The sequence below is a fragment of the Meles meles genome, chromosome 1 (assembly GCF_922984935.1).
Source record: "Meles meles chromosome 1, mMelMel3.1 paternal haplotype, whole genome shotgun sequence".
In the NCBI taxonomy this organism is placed as follows: domain Eukaryota; kingdom Metazoa; phylum Chordata; class Mammalia; order Carnivora; family Mustelidae; genus Meles; species Meles meles.
Genome location: NC_060066.1, coordinates 201,942,780 through 201,962,168, shown reverse-complemented (window position 1 = coordinate 201,962,168; position 19,389 = coordinate 201,942,780). Strand labels below are relative to the sequence as shown.

At 37.7% G+C, this 19,389-nt stretch overlaps 1 protein-coding gene across 21 annotated transcripts in view; it reads right to left on the bottom strand.

Moving 5' to 3' along the window:
• Positions 1–19,389, bottom strand: part of EIF4G3 (eukaryotic translation initiation factor 4 gamma 3) — a 362,972-nt gene that overhangs the window by 216,351 nt on the left and 127,232 nt on the right. For 19 of the 21 annotated variants that reach the window (XM_046002289.1, XM_046002331.1, XM_046002445.1 and 16 more), the window contains exon 3: positions 17,344–17,472. The exons of the other annotated variants lie outside the window; for them this stretch is intronic. In XM_046002289.1, the coding sequence (XP_045858245.1) occupies positions 17,344–17,472 (129 nt within the window). The remainder of the gene's footprint in view (positions 1–17,343; positions 17,473–19,389) is intronic. 21 annotated transcript variants of the gene reach the window in all.

The following is a 19,389-nucleotide window of genomic DNA, read 5'->3' as shown; positions in this document are numbered from 1 at the left end:
TTTACATCTTCCTAAAACTTCACTGTTATGGAAGCTAAAAGATAATCACTCTCAAAACCAAAGAGATAGTAGAACAATGCCTTCTAGGTCTCTGATATTTATTCTCTTCCCCTGTTGGCCAGCCTTCAGTTTTTCTGCACCTTCCCTTCCTTCTTAAAAGTTGCCAAATGGTTACGTAAATAAGCCAGCTGGCTTCTGAGTCATCACTTCCGTATCCAACTTCTCTAACTCTCAATGTGAACCTTGATATGCTCTATGAACCCTTAGCAGCCCTTGGAATTTTTCAGTGTCTTTTTGAACATAACAGCTGGACATTCAGGGATTTTTCTCACCCTGATAGGGTTGTTAATGACACCTGTTGCTCACATTTTAATAAGTATATCTATCATCCCTTCTAAATATGTCTTTCATCTTGGCAACCCAAGACATTTTTCTCTAAACCTGCTATTGCTTTCCAAAACGACAGAATCTCTACATATGTAAAATTTTGTTAGTAAGAAATGCAACAGTCTACATTACTAGTTTAATGAAATAATTGGGTTTGCCAATGGCTTCTTTGTTATGATACCAAAGACACAGGCAACAAAAGAAAAAACAGATAAATTAGACTTGATGAAAATTTAAAAATTTTTTGTGCAAAGGACACTATCGACAGTGTGAAAGGCAACTAATGAAATCATGTATTTGATAAGGAATTGAGATCTAAAATATATAAAGAACTCCTACAACTCAACAAACCTAATTAACAAATGGGCAAAGGACCTGAACAGACATTTCTCCATAAAATATACATAAATGGCCAATAAGCACATGAAAAGATGTTCAACATCACTAATCATTAGTGACATGCAAATACATTCTCTCTCTGTCTCATCCACACGAATTTTCTGACCCCATCATTAGGTTTGCTATTATCAAAAGGAGCATATTCTGAATGACAGTAGACATAAGTTGGCCAATTCAATGATGAAAATATTAAAAGGAACGTTAGTTACTACACAAAAATTCCTGACTCTTAGTATTAAAACAGATAAAGCACTGTGGTAATTTACAGCTGTGTTTACAATCAAAACCATCATAACAAGAAGTACATCAAGCACAGGTATGAATTAAAGGAAAACTGTAATCCCAAAGTATAATGTAACAATCTTCCATTCAGATCACTTGCTCAATTGTCTTCTATTTTTTAATCTTCTACTATATGCCCTTAAGACTAAACATTTCCCTCTGACCACTTTATTCACATGAATAGGATTCACAAAATCTTATATGAAGTGATAGCTCTCATACATTTCCAAAGATAACATTCTCTGTTTGCGTTTTATCTTTAATTCAAGAGATTTACAGACTTCCAAATAAATAGATTTTGGTATTTACTCCTACATTATGTTTAAGATTATGAAAAATATAAAATTATGTTCAAATAAAATAAGTAATTCTGATAAGCTTTTTAAAAAATAATTATGTTCTGTATAGTTACAGCGCAGACATAATTTAGATTTTGTTATTCTTTTATTGTTAAGCTCCATTATATATTCAAAAAGGGATGTGAAAAAATAAGAAAAGGATGTGGGGCGCCTGGGTGGCTCAGTGGGTTAAAGCCTCTGCCTTCGGCTCAGGTCATGATCTCAGGGTCCTGGGATCAAGCCCCACATCAGGCTCTCTGATCCGCAGGGAACCTGCTTCCTCCTCTCTCTCTGCCTGCCTCTCTGCCTGCTTGTGATTTCTCTCTGTCAAATAAATAAAATATTAAAAAAAAAAAAAGAAAAGGATGTAAATATGATTGGAATTTAATATTTTTCTCTCAGCCTAACATGATCAAATTTTTAAATGCTCTTGGAGTATTTGAAAAAATAAAGAGCATGATCTTAGTTCAACAAGAAAAAAGATATTTAAACAAATTTAGTAATTATTATTTCAATGAAATTATCAGTAGTTTTTTAAATCTTTTAGTTGAAACAGTAAAAATTATCTACATACTGTTAGTTTGATACTTATGAAGTTCAAATCATGGATATCCTCAATCATTTTTATCATGATTAAATATGTACAGTATTTCTTATACGTATTATTCTTGTGCTATGTATGTACTATTTATATATTAACATCTATATCTATTTATATAAAACAAATTCCACTATTTGTATCATTTAAACATGTGTTTTTCTAAGGCCAGCTGAACAAAATTTTTCATATTTAAAGGAAGAGAAAAGGAGGGAGGGGAGAGATAAGGGGATGTTGAAGGGATTGAGGGAGAAGAATGGGGAGAGGGAGAAAAGAATTTGAGAGGAGAACAAGGGAAGGAGTGGGAGGAGAATAATATATAAGACTATCTGGCCCACAAAACCCGAATTTTTCTCAGCCGGCCTTAACAGATTAAGTGTGCTGATCTATGTGAGGGGTTGGCAATTTTTTTTCTATGAACATTCAGATAGCAAGTATTTTAGGCTTTGCAGTCCACACAATCTCTAGCAACTTTTCAACTCTGCAGTTGTAGCACAAAAACAAAATCCATAAATTAGTATGGCGGTGTTTTGTAAAAAAAAAAAATTTTTTTTAAAGATTTTATTTATTTATCTGACAGAGAGAAAGAGAGAGAGAAAGCATACAAACAGGGGAGCAGCAGAGGTAGAGGGAGAAGCAGGTTCTCTGACGAGCAGGGAGCCCAAGGCAGAGCTTGATTCCAGGACCCTGGGATGATGACCTGAGCCGAAGGCAGCTGCTTAACTGACTGAGCCACCCGAGTGACCCCCCCCACTCCCATAAAATTTCATGTACCAAAAACAGCGCGGGGGGGAGGGGGTGTCAGCTGGGTGGTTCAGTTGGTTAAGCATCTGCTTTTGCCTCAGGTCTTGATCACAGGGTCCAGGAATTAAGTCCCACATAGGGCTAGGCTCCTTGCTCAGCAGGGAACCTGCTTCTCCCTCTGCCTGCCACTCCCTGTGCTTATGATCTCTCTGTCTCCTAAAAATAAATAAAATCTTAAAAAAACAAAAAACAAAAAACAGGAGATGGGCCATAGTTTGCTAAGACCTGATCTACATGATTATACTTAACAATCTGTCTACTTCTTTGAGATGTCATTCTCTCACACTAATTATGGATTTGACAATTTCAATTTATTTTACATATGCTTCATATATATTCTAATCAAATTAAGAAAATAAGAGCTTATGATGTTACATCCTAGAAGATGATGTTACATCTTCTAGGATGTAACATCCTAGAAAACGGATGTAATTAGATCTTTGACTATAGGAATTCTCTTTCTCCTACAGGTTTTTTTTTTTTACCTTGAATTCTATGTTAACTTGTAAAGGTTGCTTAAGTCTGCTTTCTTTCTTTTCACCAGCATTTTCCGATTAATGGTTCCATATTTCTGTTATCAATCTTTCCATATCATGTTTACATGGATATACCTGAATTTTGGGTTTTGACCAATTTGAGTCACTATTTAATGGAAGAACTTAACTGCGTTATTATAGTGACTAACATGTTTCATAGGCCTATTTTATCACATTTACTTTGTATTATCCCCTTTCCTGTCTTCTGTTAAATTCATTGGAGTGTATTGGTATCACCTTGTTCTTTTTTTATTGTAATTTTTAATTAACATATAATGTATTATTTGTTTCAGGGGTTCAGGTCTGTGAGTCATCAGTCTTAACACAATTCACCACACTCACCATAGCACAGACCCTCCCCAATGTCCATCACCCAGCCACTCCATCCCTCCAACTTCCTCCCCTCCAGCAACCCTCAGTTTGTTTCCCGAGATTAAGAGTCTCTTATGGTTTGTCTCCCTCCCCAGTCCCATCTTGTTTCATTTTTCCCTCCCTTTCCCCCAAGACCCTCCACCCTGCCTCTCAAATTCCTTATTACCAGAGAGATCATACGAAAATTGTCTTTCTCTGAATGTCTTATTTCGCTTAGCATAACACCCTCTAGTTCCACCCACATTGTTGCAAATGGCAAGATTTTGGGGGTTTTGATGGCTGCATAGTATTTCAGAGTGTTTGCGAGTGTGTGTGTGTGTGTGTGTGTGTACATCTTCCTTATCAGTTCATCTGTTGATGGACATCTAGGCTCTTTCCATAGTTTGGCTATTGTGGACATTGCTGCTATAAACATTGGGGTACACGTGCCCTTTTGGATCACTACATTTCAGAGGTAGAGGGAGAAGTATCTTCAGGGTAAATACCAGTAGTACAATTGCTGGGTCGTAGAGTAGCTGTATTGTCAACTTTTTGAGGAACCTCCATACTGTTTTCCAGAGTGGCTGCACCAGCTTGCATTCCCACCAACGGTGTAAGAGGGTTCCCCCTTTTCTGCATCTTTGCCAACACCTGTCGTTCCCTGACTTGTTAATTTTAGCCATTCTGACTGGTGTGAGGTGGTATCTCACTGTGGTATTTTTTTTTTTAATTTTTTTTAAGATTTTATTTATTTATTTGACAGAGATTACAAGTCAGCAGGCAGAGAGGCAGGCAGAGAGGCAGGCGGGAGGAAGCAGCTCCCTGCTGAGCAGAGAGTCCGATGTGGGGCTCGATCCCAGGACCCTGGGATCATGACCTGAGCCAAAGGCAGAGGCTTTAACCCACTGAGACACCCAGGCGCCCCTCTCACTGTGGTTTTGATTTTGATGCCGAGTGGTGTTGAGCACTTTTTCATATGTCTGCTGGCCATCTGGATGTCTTCTTTGCAGAAATGTCTGTTCATGTTCTCTGCCCAATTCTTGGCTGGATTATTTGTTCTTTGGGTGCTGAGTTTGGTAAGTTCTTTTTTTTTTTTTTTTTAAAGATTTTATTTATTTATTTAACACAGAGAGATCACTAGTAGATAGAGAGGCAGGCACAGAGAGAGAGAGAGAGAGAGGGAAGCAGGCTCCCTGCTGAGCAGAGAGCCTGATGTGGGACTCGATCCCAGGACCCCGAGATCATGACCTGAGCTGAAGGCAGCAGCTTAACCCACTGAGCCACCCAGGCGCCCCAGAGTTTGGTAAGTTCTTTATAGATTTTTGGATACTAGCCCTTTATCTGGTATGTCATTTGCAAATATCTTCTCCTATTCTGTCAGTTGTCTTTTGGTTTTACTGACTGTTTCCTATGCAAAAGCTTTTAATCTTGATGAAGTCCCAACGGCTCATTTTTGCCTTTGCTTCCCTTGTCTTTGGTAATGTTTCTAAGAAGTTGCTGTGGCTGACTGAAGTCAAAGAGGTTGCTGCCTGTGTTCTCCTCAAGGAGATTTTGATGGATTCTTATCTCACACTGAGGTCTTCCATCCATTTTGAGTCCATTTTTGTGTGTGGTGTAAGGAAATGATTCAATTTCATTCTTCTGAATATGGCTGTCCAATTTTCCCAACACCATTTGTTGAAGAGACTGTCTTTTTTCATTGGACATTCTTTCCTGCTTTGTGGGAGATTAGCTGACCATAGAATTGAGGGTCCATTTCTGGGCTCCCTATTCTGTTCCATTATCTATGTGTCTGTTTTTGTGCCAGTACCATACTGTTTTGATGATGACAGCTTTGTAATAGAGCTTGAAGTCCGGAATTGTGATGCTGCCAGCTTTGGTTTTCTTTTTCAACATTCCTCTGGCTATTCAGGTTTTTTTCTGGTTCCACATAAATTTCTTTACTAGTAAAGAAATTACATATCCTTCTACCATTGTATGTGCCAGTTACTTACCTATTATCTTTCAGCTCTAACCTCCTCTAAGTAGGAGGGTGCTTTCACCCTGTCAGCATGGTTCCAGACACCAGTTCCATTTCAGATCCCAGCCTCTCAAAGCTATTAGAGATGCCAACAGACAGGCATATATAAAGTATATATATATATATATATACACACTATATATATATATAAAGTATCAGCCTCACCTAATTCTCTCCTCACGGAGTTTCTGTTGTCTAAGGACGAACCTTTAGTAAATCCCTTCTCAGAAGTGTCAGCAATAGTCCCCAAGGATCCTTCCTCCAAGCTCCTAGGTCTGGCAACACCACCACTTCTTTCATTCTTCCAGCATTAGGGATGTTAGTTGCTTCCGATGGTCATTAATCTCTGAATTACCTCAGCATCTCCTTGATAATCAATCAGCTGGTATAAAAAATTTATGTATTAAATCTCCTCTATTTGGAATATTTAGTACAGCTGTTTTCTTTCCCCTGACAAAATATTAAGAAACTATTAAGTTGTCATATTGTCAACTGTACTGAATAGGGAGATTTAAATTTTGGAAATGAACTGTAAGAGGTGTAATTTTTTTTCTTAAGATTTTATTTATTTATTTGATAGAGAGAGAGATCACAAGTAGGCAGAGAGGCAGGCAGAGAGATAGAGGAGGAAGCAGGCTCCCTGCTGAGCAGAGAGCCCGATGCTGGGCTCAATCCCAGGACCCTGAGATCATGACCTGAGCCGAAGGCTTAATCCACTCAGCCACCCAGGCGCCCCAGAAGAGGTGTAATTTTAATGGTTTTCAAGAATAAGAACTGAAATAAACAGAGTTTTGAATAATACAGTATAGTATGTGAAAATGGAGTATCACTGAAAGGGAACTGAGGATGAGATTTATTTTGCCTGTGAAGTATAACAAAATGTTGTCAACGTAATTTTTCTTCTACGTATCATCTAGTTAGGTATGTACAAAACAAAATACTGGGCAGACAGAAACACATGAAAACTGAGATGATTCTTCACTGAGAAAAAAAATAAGCATTCATCCATTGATTAAAAGTTTAAAATCAAGGGTGTCTGGATGGTTCAGTCAGAAGAGTATGGGAATCTTAATCTCACGTTCATAAATTCAAGCCCCATGTTGTGTGTAAGAGATTATGTAAACAAAATTTAAAGGTCACCTAAAAACTTTTTAAAAAAGTTTAAAATCTGAAACTAATGATGTTCTATATGTTGGCTATTTGAATTTAAATTAAAAAAATAAAAATAAAAGCTTAAAATCAGATTTAGCTCTTCCTTACACCTATCAGCGTGAATGAACATGTAAGAAAAAGGAATAGTAAATACATCTATGCACTGAGAAAAATATTTGTTTGGCAAGTGAATTATAACATTTTATCTTCATAAGAGTCATTTTATATATCAATGTATAATATTCATTATTGATAGTTGATTCTGCTTGCTCTACTTTTTAAAAATATTTAAGTAATCTTTACAACCAACATGGGGCTCAAACTCACAACCCGGAGATCAGGAGTCATACACTGCCTTTTTTTTTTTTTTTTTTTAAAGATTTATTTATTTATTTGACAGGCAGAGATCACAAGTAGGCAGAAAGGCAGGCGGAGGCTGGGGGTGGTGGGGGGCAGTAAACAGGCTCCCCGCTGAGCAGAGAGAGCCCAATGCCGAGCATGATCCCAGGACACTGAGATCATAACCCAAGCGGAAGGCAGAGGCTTAACGCACTGAGCCACCCAGGCATCCCAAGAGTCATATGCTGCTCTGACAGAGCCAGCCAGGCACACTGATTCTACCTGCTTTAAATGTAACTTAACTTCTCCCTCACTATTGAAAGAATTTAAAATTATCGCAAAGTTACATAAGTTGTGCTGTCTGATTTTTACTGAGTCACTGAAATTCACAATTCTTAGTTCTATGAAGATACTTTTTTCCAAGATGCTAGTTTAAATACCACACCTTGTATTTAGCAAAACATTTCAAATAATCATCTGATCCTTGATAAAAGAGTTGACCCTTGCACAACTGAAGAATTAGAGCAATGACCCTCCTCACAGCTGAAAATCCACATATAACTTCTGACTCCCTGAAAATCTAACTACTGTTAGGTAGTTAGGTACTGAGCCTGGGTGGCTCAGTCATTAAGCTCTGCCTTCGGCTCAGGTCATGATCCCAGAGTCCTGGGACTGAGGACCATGTTGGGCTCCCTGCTGAGCAGGGAGCCTGCTTCTCCCTCAGCCCCTCCCCCTTGCTCCTATTCCCTGTCTCACTCTCTGTGTTAAATAAATAAATAAAATCTTTAGGGAAAAAAATAAAAAAGAAAGAAAACCTAACTACTAACAGCTTACTGCTGACCAGAAGACTCACTACCAATGACATAAACAGTGGATTAACACGTATTTTGTATGTTATATGTATTATAAACTATTTTTATAATAAAGTAAGCTAGAGAAAAGAAAATATTAAGAAAATCATAAGGAAAATACATTTACAGTACAGTACTGCATTTATCAAAAAAAAAAAAAAATCCACATATAAATAGACCTACACAGTTCCAAACTGTGTCATTCAAGGGTCAAATGCACTCCTGTATAATAGTTTCTCTGTTCTTCCATTCCTTGGAAATTGATTCCCCTCCCCACCTCATTAAGCTGGGGTATCTGTACCAATTGTACAGATGGGTACGACTAAACTCGGGACAATATTCTACCTAGTATTTACCTCATCTTCAGACCTTTCTCCCATAGTCTTACCTGCCCACTTCCCCCCACAGCTCTCTGAATCACATAAATGGTACACGGATGGAGTTGTGTGTCTCCTTCACCCACCCCGCAAAACTCATATACTGAAGCCCCATCTCCAATGCGATGGTATTTGGAGATAAGGTCTCTGAGAGACAGGTTTAGGTGAGGTCATGGGGATGGGGTCCTCGGTGGGAGTAGTGTTTTTACAAGGGCCACCAGAGAGCCTGCATGTCTGTTTGTCATGTGAGAATATAACAAGAAGGTGGCCTCCTGCAACCCAAAAAGGACCTCACAAGGAACCAATGCAGCCAGTACCTTGATCTTGGACTTCCAGCATCCAGAAATATGAGAAATGAATGTCTGCTGTTTAAGTCACCCAGTCTATGGTATTTGGTTATGGCAGCCCAAGCAGACTAAGACAAATGGAATATGAATTTCTGTGGGAAATATCACAAGCAGTTTGAATTGAATTGTCAGGCTACTCCATCTCCTGATTATCTTTAAAATTCACCTGTTAATTTCCCATCCCGAAATTTACTGACACATGCTAATTTCTGTAGCCAAACTAAAGTTGCAATATTCACAGCCATAAAATCTAAAAAATCTGAATGTCACAGCCAGTAAAAAATAGACTGATGGCACTCAAATGACTACCTCTTCTAAAGCTCGGGAAAATAAGTGAAATGTGAAATTCCAAAGTGGTAAACTTGCAAGGAAAATGCTGAGAATGCACTACCTATTAAAACAGATGAGCAGTAGCCACAGAAATCAAGAAAGCACAGAATGAGACATATAAATACAAAGAATAAATTGATGGCTGCCAAAGGAAAGGGGGCTGGAGGAATGGGAAAGTGAGTGAAGAGGAATAAGAGATAATAGGCTTCCAGTTAAGGAATGAACAAGTCACAGGAATAAAATTTACACCACAGAGATTACAGTCAGAGGTTTGGAGTATCATTGTATGGGGACAGGTGGCAGCTACACTTGTGGTGAGTACAGTATAAGGTATAGAGTTGCTGAATCACTACGCTGTATCTCTAAAACTGATGAAACACTGCATGTGGACTACCCTCAAATAAGAATAGGAGGAGGACAAGGAGGAGGAGGAGGAGGAGGAGGGGGAGGAAGCAGTGCTCTCCTCATGATGTGTCCAGAGGAAACAACTCTTAAAGATCTCAAAGACAGAATCCTAAACCTTTTTCTCCCTGACAGAGCTTAGATAAAAATGAACATCAACAAAACCAGAGCCCCTATCAAAGACAACAGAAGAAATGCTTTTGAAATAACAGTTTTTACAGACTGATTCTTACAAAATTCTTTGACTTTCTAAAAAGGTTAAATTAATGTAGCATTTTAAAACTTTCACTCCTTATACTTTAATGTTTCAAAATATAAGTTCTCGTCTTATCAATTTGCCAAACACAATCTAGAACTCGGAGTTTAGGGTGACGAAAACCTGAATAATATTTACAACTTAACTATCATCCGTGCAGCAATAGTTAAAAAAAAAAAGAAAGAAGAAATTTTGAAGAAAAATCACAGAGATTTTTTTTCTACACACATGTAACGAAAAGTATGATCAAGCATAGAAAAATTATTTTAGGGGCGCCTGGGTGGCTCAGTGGGTTTAGCCTCTGCCTTCGGCTCAGGTCATGATCTCAGGGTCCTGGGATCGAGCCCCGCATCGGGCTCTCTGCTCAGCGGGGAGCCTGCTTCCTCCCCTCTCTCTCTCTGCCTGCCTGTCTGCCTACTTGTGATCTCTGTCAAATAAATAAATAAAATCTTTAAAAAAAATTATTTTAGGCATGTTTCATGGTAAGTTACAAGACTGCATAAAAAATGAAATTCACCTAGTAGAAAAACATTCAGAAATCCTACATTATAAATACGGTTACAACTATTTTAATAATAAAAACAAAAAAGACAAAACAGCTGAAATTCTCCAAATATGACAACATTAAAATAATCTCAACAATTAGAGGGAAAAGGTTATTACAATTATTTAGCATATACCAGATGAAACCACATATATAAATCATCTAGATATTTTATTGGTCCTTATAACTTCTATGCTAATGATATTTGTAAAGGTATGTTAATTGATAAAGTGTTTAAGGACAGTATGTGTTGCAGTTTTCAACAAGGTATACATTTTTAAGTACATATATTAACAACTGGGGGGAAAAAAAGAAACAGATGATTTGGCACCATGAGGGTCAACTCAATACAGCTGGTACTGAAGGTTTCTGAAACCACACCAAATCCATATGTGGTAGAAATGCAGTTTCCAAACACCACACATCTTTAAAAAAAAAAAAAAAGACTGCCTTAGATAGCCACAATGTGTTCCAAAAGAAGAAGGGGAGTAAAACATAATAAAATTTGCTTTGCTTTTTTATAGAAATTCAATACGCATCTATTTCAATAATGAAATATGAATAAAAATTTCAAGGCTTCCTCTATTTTATCCTGCTTCGTATAAGCCAGACCATCAGAGTTGTCAAATCAGAATTTATTTTCTTCATGAAAGAAAAAAAAACACAAAAAAGTATAAAAGCTAGCATGAAGTAAATAAAATCGCTATCTTAATCATATAGAAAAAGCAATTTGCAAAGTCTAAAATAATCAGTCAATCAAGAACTGCAAAGAAACATGAGAATTTTTCTGTAGTAAAATAAGACTTCTGAAAGGAAAGTGAAGTCTGGAAGTTGGATAAAATGAAGAGACTATAGGAACCATGACTCATCTGAAATGTACTAATAATGAAAATTGCAGTGTTTAAAAAATATATCATGGTACACTTATCCTAATGAGCATTGTGCAATGTATACAATTACTGAATCAATGTATTGTACACCAGAACACTGTGTTAATTATACTGGAACAAAAATTAAAAACTTAATAAAATTTAAAAAAGAGAAGAAATATCATGACCCAGAATATTCCTTAGTGAAGAAGTCCTTTGCTTAGTATTTCCAGAAACAATAAAGAATTGAACCAGGGGATCACATACCATCACCATTCTCAGTCCACGATAAAACATGACTGAGCTGATCTCTCAGAAGAAAGAGAAACCAAAAGAAATTTCCAGAAGCATACAGAAAACATCTATTGCTCCACTTCTTTGGCAATGTTCTAACCATACTTTCTCACTACCTACTGTGAACATAGCTTAGGAGTCACACAGTCACACAGTGACATCAAGGAGCGGGGAGAAAAAGGCCTCCATGTTGAACCTGGTAATCAGTGCCAGTCTGATCTCCTTGTTTGGTAATTTAGCTCAATTATGTAAAAATTAACTGAGTCGAAGCAAAAGTGTAACTACAATTAAGCAATAAGTAGGAAACAGTTGTTTTGCTTAACTTAAGATAATCCAAATAACAAACTTCTGGTATTTTTTGAAAAGATGAAAAGTAAAACAATGTAAAAGTTTGTGTAATTTCAAATTAAAAAATACAACATTCAAAAGATTTTCACAATAAGAATTGCCTACTCTGAACTAGTTTCTAAAACCCATGAAGAGGGGCGCTTGGGTGGCTCAGTCAGTTAAGCATCTGCCTTCAGCTCAGGTCATGATCCTAGAGTCCTGGGATGAGTCCCACATCAGGTTCCTTGCTTAGTGGGGAACCTGCTTCTCCCTCTCCCTCTGCTGCTCCCCCGGCTTGTACTCTGTCAAATAAATAAATAAAATCTTAAAAAAAATAAAAATAAAAAATAAAACCCATGAAAATCTTAAAGGGAATTCCAATCTCATTTAATACGAGCCTCTTGTTTACAAAGAGAAAAACTGCACATTAATAAGAATTTCCACTGGGTCAAAATTTGAAATAATACTGGCAGGACTGAGACTCTTAACTCAGGTCTCTTGACTCCTGTGAGACTGCATTTTTCTACTTACTTTTAAATCTGCCCCCAAAGGATACTTTTAAATTCCAAATTCTTCACCATTTCCCAGTAAGGGCATTTTGGATTTAGAGACTATTAAAGTGCTGCCATTTCAAGGTAAATGAAAAAAATCCACACTTAAAAAGACTCTATGTCTCTTAAATTCCCTGTAGTTCGAAAATATCCTTTGAACTATTAATCTCTTATAGACTAATAGTCCAAAGTTTCTCACTCTGATTAAACAAAACCACCAGAGGGGGCCCCTGGGTGGCTCAGTTGGTTAAGCTTCTGACTCTGGATTCCAGCTCAGGTCATGATCTCAGGGTCATGAGAAAGAGGATGAAGAAACTCCTCAAGATTCTCGCTCTCCCTCCCTTCTGCCCTCCCCTCCTCCACTCTCAAAAAAAACCTCAAAAAACCCCTAGAGAGGAGAGGACTGGAAAAATTTAGAAGTCATATAACAATGAAAATGCAAATAAAGCCTTAAAATTTAGCATGCACACACACATATGTAAAATCCTACCTTGAAGGGAAAGAAGTAGATGAAGAGGTTGCCATTGATGAAACAGAAACAGACGGGGTGGGGGGAGGGGCCCTGGGTGCTCAGTCGGTGAGCATCTGCCTTTGGTTGGGGTTGTGGTCCCAGGGTCCAGGAGTCGGGCTCCCGGCTCAGTGGGAGGCCTTCCCCCTCTCCCACTCCCCCTGCTTGTATTCCCTATCTCACTGTCTCTCTCTGTGTCAAATATAAATAAAATCTTAAAAAAAAAAAAAAAAGGAAAGAAATAGGCGTGCGGGGGGGACAGAGAGGGTACACCTGGGTGGCTCAGATGATTAAATATCTGCCTTCGTCTCAGGTCATGATCTCTGGGTCCTGGGATGGAGCCCTGCATCAGGCTCTCTGCTCAGCAGGGATTCTGCTTCTCCCTCTCCCCCACCTCATGCTTGCTTGCTCCCTCTCTCTCTCTCTCAAGTAAATAAATAAAATCTTTAAAAAAAAAAAAAAGTTAAGAAACAGACTGGGAGCAATTTTCTACATTTTCCTTCTTTTATGTTTCAAAGCTATGAAATTCACTCTTCTTCAACTTAGCTGCTTTCACTTAAATCCTAGTAGACTCATTTAGTGTCAAACATTAAGTCACAGACAAGGGTACCTACCTGGAACAAAAACACTTGATCACAGAAGCAGATGAGACTCATCATAAATGGCATGTGGCTGAATGAGTATCTTTTTTTTTTTTTTTTTAAAGAATTATTTATTTATTTATTTGACACAGAAATCACAAGTAGGCAGAGAGGCAGTCAGAGAGAGACAGAGAAGGAGGCTTCCTGCTGAGCAGAGAGCCCGATGGGGCCTAGGACCCTGAGACCATGACCTGAGTGAAAGGCAGAGGCTTAACCCACTGAGCCACCCAGGTGCCCAAGAGTGTCTTTATTCTTATGTTCAGTTGATTTGTGCATAAGAATAAACGACACTAACTGCTAAAGGAAAATAAACAAGGTTGGTCTCTTCTTTATCCTGCAAAGGATAAAGCAAAAACTAGGAAGAGATCTCAAGCTCTTGGGGGGAACTTCTGAATTTTACAGTAATACCAGTCATGTAGCTAAATTAGATGAGTTAGACACACATACACACATACACACACACATAAGTCCTGAGAAGAACCAAGTCTGACTGCCATGAAAACAGTAAACGCCACTTACAGAGCATATTTAGCGTATCCTAATCTAAGGCAGGATTTTATATAATCTTCATAATAACCTTATTGAAGGATGGTCGAATTCAAGTTCTCACCTATATAGCAGATGACAAAACCACGTTAATTAATTTAATTAATAATTAAGTTAATTTAAGAAATATTAAATAATTTACACAACATCATGTAACCAGAAAGTGAAAGACTGAGCCCCAGACGCTAGGCCTGTTTGAGCCCAAGCCTGTAATCCTTTTTCCTCTATTTGAAGGCTCTGCTTTCCATTATGCTCCAAGAATATGTTAACTGTGAAACCTAAGGAGACTTGAGTTTCCCACAAAACTCAATTTTCCAAGCATGCCACTCAGAAAAAATTCCTCATTCTATCAACAGAGGTTAAGACATTGCTCGGAAACAAATGAATCCCTGTAAATCAGCCTTTGTTTGAAAGGGAAGGGAAAGAGGGGACTGTGACCAGGTGTGATTTACTGGGTTCCTTCATCACATAGGCAATATGGTAGCAAAAGAGACCACAAAGAAAAAGCAAGACAGATAATACATGGTGACCGTTCTCCTAGGACTCGTGTACTCTTGACTTCTAAAGGTAACTAATAAAATCGCAAACATAAAGCCATCTGTGGGCTCAGCAGCTGAGACGGCAGGGAGAACTTTCTTTTTTAAATGCAAACTATGCATTTTTAAGCAGCAAGGTCTTTCAGAAAACTTAAGTGCTTTGAGCCAACTGCCTAGAGGTCAAATCATTAACTTGAAACAGTAAGAATTTGAAACTGAAAATTAAGTTATTTCCTTTATGTGCCACTGATCAGTTGCTTTTAAGCTCAAAATTTACCTTGTTTGTCTGTATACTCGAAATGGACCTGGGCTCCCTAATATTTAAATATTTTAAAATATTTTAAATATTTTTCCATTTCAGATGATACAATGTTATGCTTTGTCAATAGAGGGCCCTACAGAAATAGTGCAGGAGAGGAAAGGGTTTTGATTCCTGGTTCCTATTTGGCTTGCACATCAAGCTCCTGCATTACGGGCAGCTTTTCCAGAATCTGGCTTCTCCAGGGCTCAGCTGCCCTAGAGCACATATCTTCAGTACAAGGCTGCTAGAGCAATGTGCAGCAGCTAGCTGGCCCCACTGGTTAACAGCTACCCCTGGAATCTCCGTAGGCAGCAAAATACCTCCTCTAAGAAACCTACCTGTGAAGAGCTTTCCCTCACCACCCCAGAGGGCAGCATTCTGGCAAGTTGCAGAGGGTGGATTTCTAGTAAATTCTACTGGAATGTCACCACAACAACTTCTCTACCACTCTGTGAGCCGCAGCATGCCCTGTTCAACAAGGTCTGGATCTCAGCCCAAGGTGGGAGAGGAGTCTCTTACCTAACACTAACTACCATGGAAAAAAAAAAAAAAAAAAAAAAAAAAGGACAAACACAGGTTTGGTAGCCTTTTTAGGAATTTTAAGAACAACATACACTACACATTGGAGTGTGCCACACTTTGACCTACTTACAAAGTCACGTTGGGGGTTTACAATTTTGAGTTAAGAACAGAACAAAAGAAGACCCTGCAGCAAGTTTAGGTTGTGATGCAAGGTACCTACCACGTGGGGCCTATAATCCGGCATAGTCAAGGTTATCTGAAGCATCTATGGTAAACAGAGAGGCTATACAAGGAGCCTCTAGCCACTGTACACTGCAGCAACTCTTTGCTAAGGGAGACTGGCACTAGAGGATCCAGCTTTCCCCAACACTCAATAAAGTACATTTCCAGCAAGTTCTGGGGGAAGGGTTTCTACCATATTCCACTGATATAATACTACAATGACTTCTGTACCATGAGGTGAGCCACAGCCATGCACTCTCCAGTATCAGCCCTGGAGAAGTAGGCTCTTACCTATGTATTGTCTCAACCCCAGGATAAGCATCTGCTCCTTATAGTTGCTATTTGTATATTCTTCAGAGTTCTCTTTCTTTAATAAGTCAATCCTTCATTACTCCGATCCCCAATTATACTGAATAATCTCTTTTTTAAAATAATCTATTATTACCCAACATGGGGCTCAAACCCACAACCCCCAGATTAAGAGTCACATGCTCGACCTACTGAGCCAGACAGGTGTCCCCTGAATAATCTTTTATATTAAATTTTTCCTATTTACATTACTACGTAGTTTTTTCTTCTTGATTAGAATTGGACTACACAATACTAATAGCTTGGGTGGTTCTGCTCTGTGCCATGAAAATCAACACAAGAACTTCCTTTTAAACAATTAAGAGTTCATTTTGCCATTTTGCCATTGCCATTTTAGTTTTAAAACTCAGAATTAAATAGGAATGACTCAAACCAAGTTTAAGCATAAAACTAAGTGCAAATTAATTTATGTATTTTTAAAAATATCAATCATGATTTGGAAAGCTGTAATCAGCCCTGTAACACAATCACCAGCTTTTAGCATTACTTTGAGTAAGTAATACTTTTATCTCTTATTACGTAAGTTCTAAAAAGCCTAAAATATGGAAGCAACAATTGAAAATAATAAATTTCATTATTAAAAGGTGCAGTTGTTATGTATAAACACTGACAGTCTCAAACAGCATGGGTCAATTAGCTTGACTCTCTCCACATTCCAGTAAGAGACTTCATAATTGTAGCATGCTCTTAACCACAACAAAGCCCAAACAAGCATATAATAGTGGAATGGTACAAGCTAATCAGCATCTTGGGAAATGGCTTAAAATGAAGGGGATCCACAATGACTTCTTTCAACAGGGTTTCAATGTCCCCTGCACCTGTTAATTGGAAATACACTATGAAGTCCACATTCTTTAACAATCCAACATAATTTTAAGCCTAAGAAGGTCCAATAACCTATTTATGAAATAAAAAAAAAAAAAACAACAAAGAAGCCCACTACGATCGCTCTAAGAGGTAAAAACACCCATTTCTTTTTAAGTAGAAAATAACCACCACCACTCCACCAAAAAGAGAGTAGGAAAACTAGCAGATTATACACTAGAAAGCAAACAAGTGATTTCTGTCGTTTTTTAAATGGACTCTATAACCATACTCTAATTTTTTCAACAATAAAGGAAAACTAAGTATCAATGATAGCTCATTTTGAATGACTCAATAAATATAACTGTATAAAACTGTCAGTAGCCACAATTATGAGAGGTATGTCTAAAAAATTACAAAATCGATAAATAAAAACTATTCTTCAAGTAATGTTGTATGTTACTGCTCAGAAATTTGCTTCAGAAAACCAGAAAAACTACTTTTATACGGAAATTTCTTTAAAAATAAAGTTTTTCTTACTTGAGAGAGTCCAGGGGACGATGCATGTCCCGGGGGCGTTGCCGCAAGATTTGGATGCCCCTTACTTATTTCATGTGCTGAATAAGGGGAAGGGGTCGGGGGTCCCGGTTGTCTTGCTACTTGTGTTACCTGTGAGGAAATCAATATTTAGTAAGAGCTTTATACTAGTTACGCAATCTTAATAAGTACTGCTGAACTGGTTAATTTTTCAAATTGAATTCTCTACCTCACAATTCATACTAAAATAAGTGTCGGACCGACTAAAGACCTAAAATTTCAAAATGGAGCAATAGAATGATTAGGGAAAAAAATGACTATTATCATCAGTTTGATAAAAGATTCCTGAAGCATAATCTAAAACCAAAAACAATTATGAGCACCTGCATAGTTCAGCAGTTAAGGATCTGCCTTCAGTCCAGGTCATGATCTCAGGGTCCTGGGATGGAGCCCTGCGTCAGGCTCCCTGCTAAGATTGGAGTCTGCTTGTCGCTCTACTTCTCCCTCTGTTCATATTCTCTCTCAAATAAATAAATAAAATCTGTTTAAAAAATAATAAAACCAAAAACCTTATGGAAAATTATGCTAAATGCAAGAAGATAAATGTAAATTACATGCTTACAATGCCACTTATGTGACATTTTGCAAAAGAAACAAAAAAATAAACGATTGCAAAGGAAAGAGGATGACTACAGAAGGGGCACAACATTGTTTTCAGAGTGAAGTAACCGTTCTGTATTTTGACTATAGTGGGAAATACATGTCTCTAGGAGTTTCTCAAGTTTGTCAAGTTTGTGAAGACTCCCAAAACTGCACACTAAAAAGGTGAATTTTACATTATGTAAATATACCTCAATAAAACTGAACAAAATGGGGCAACTTACAGAGTACACCTGAATATACATGTATAGTCACATGTGTGTATATTTCTATACATATAACTTTGCCTCCATTCTACGTCTAACGTATATGTGTATATATGAAGTGCACACACATATACACATACTCATAGGTATATGTGTTATATTAAAAAGATCTGTAAGGGAAAATAAATAAATAAACAATAAAAATAAAAAGATCTGTAAGAAGATACACAAATATCTTAACAGAAAGCATTACAGGTTTTTTTTCTCATTTTTATTTTCTAATATAGTTCAAAGTCATGATTTGTATAGAAAAATAATTACATATGTTTTTAAGTAAACAAAAATTACATTTTCCCACTTATCACTGGCAATAAACTGCCCATCAACCTATGATGGAAATGAAAACAATTTACCCAGGCCACTTCCTAAAGCCTAGCAATCAATCCTAGCCAGCTCATCTCCAACACAATCTAATCCAGACTATCACTGAGTTTGGAAAATGCCCATGAATGGGGGAAAATTCTGTTGTCATCAAATATAAAACAATTCATTCTCCTTAAGGTGAGGTTCTCAAATTTTGGCGGGAGGCCATGAAACCTTTTGTAATCTAGTGGAAACTACAGACCTCTCCTCGAATATTTTGAAATGCATAAAATACATAGGCTAATGACAAAACTAATTATACTGAAATGCAGATATTAAAATACTAAGGTAAATTTGTGGTATAGTAACATATCTGTTCTTTACTTATGCATTAAAAAAATAAGAACTAGTGACAGTTGTTGCCTACCCTCATAATTCAAAGAAATGATAACATTCAATTAGGTATTTTCTCCATTTAAATTCTTAGATCCCCTGATTTCTCTCACAGTTGAAAACTCTCCCCATGTAGAAAGGAAAGTGGTTTTCAAATAGTATCAGCTTTTCCTGGAATTCACTCAGTCAGAAGCTCTGAAGAAAGGCTACTCCCCAGTAACCTAACTTTAGAATCCCTATGTCTATCTAAAACAGCTTTAGGGGTGCCCGAGTGGCTCAGTGGGTTAAAGCCTCTGCTTTTGTCTAGGGTCATGACCACGGGGTCCTGGGATTGCGCCCTGTGTCATCCGGCCCTCTGCTGGGCAGGGAGCCTGCTTCCTCCTCTCTCTCTGCCTGCCTCTCTGCCTACTTGTGATCTCTGTCAGTC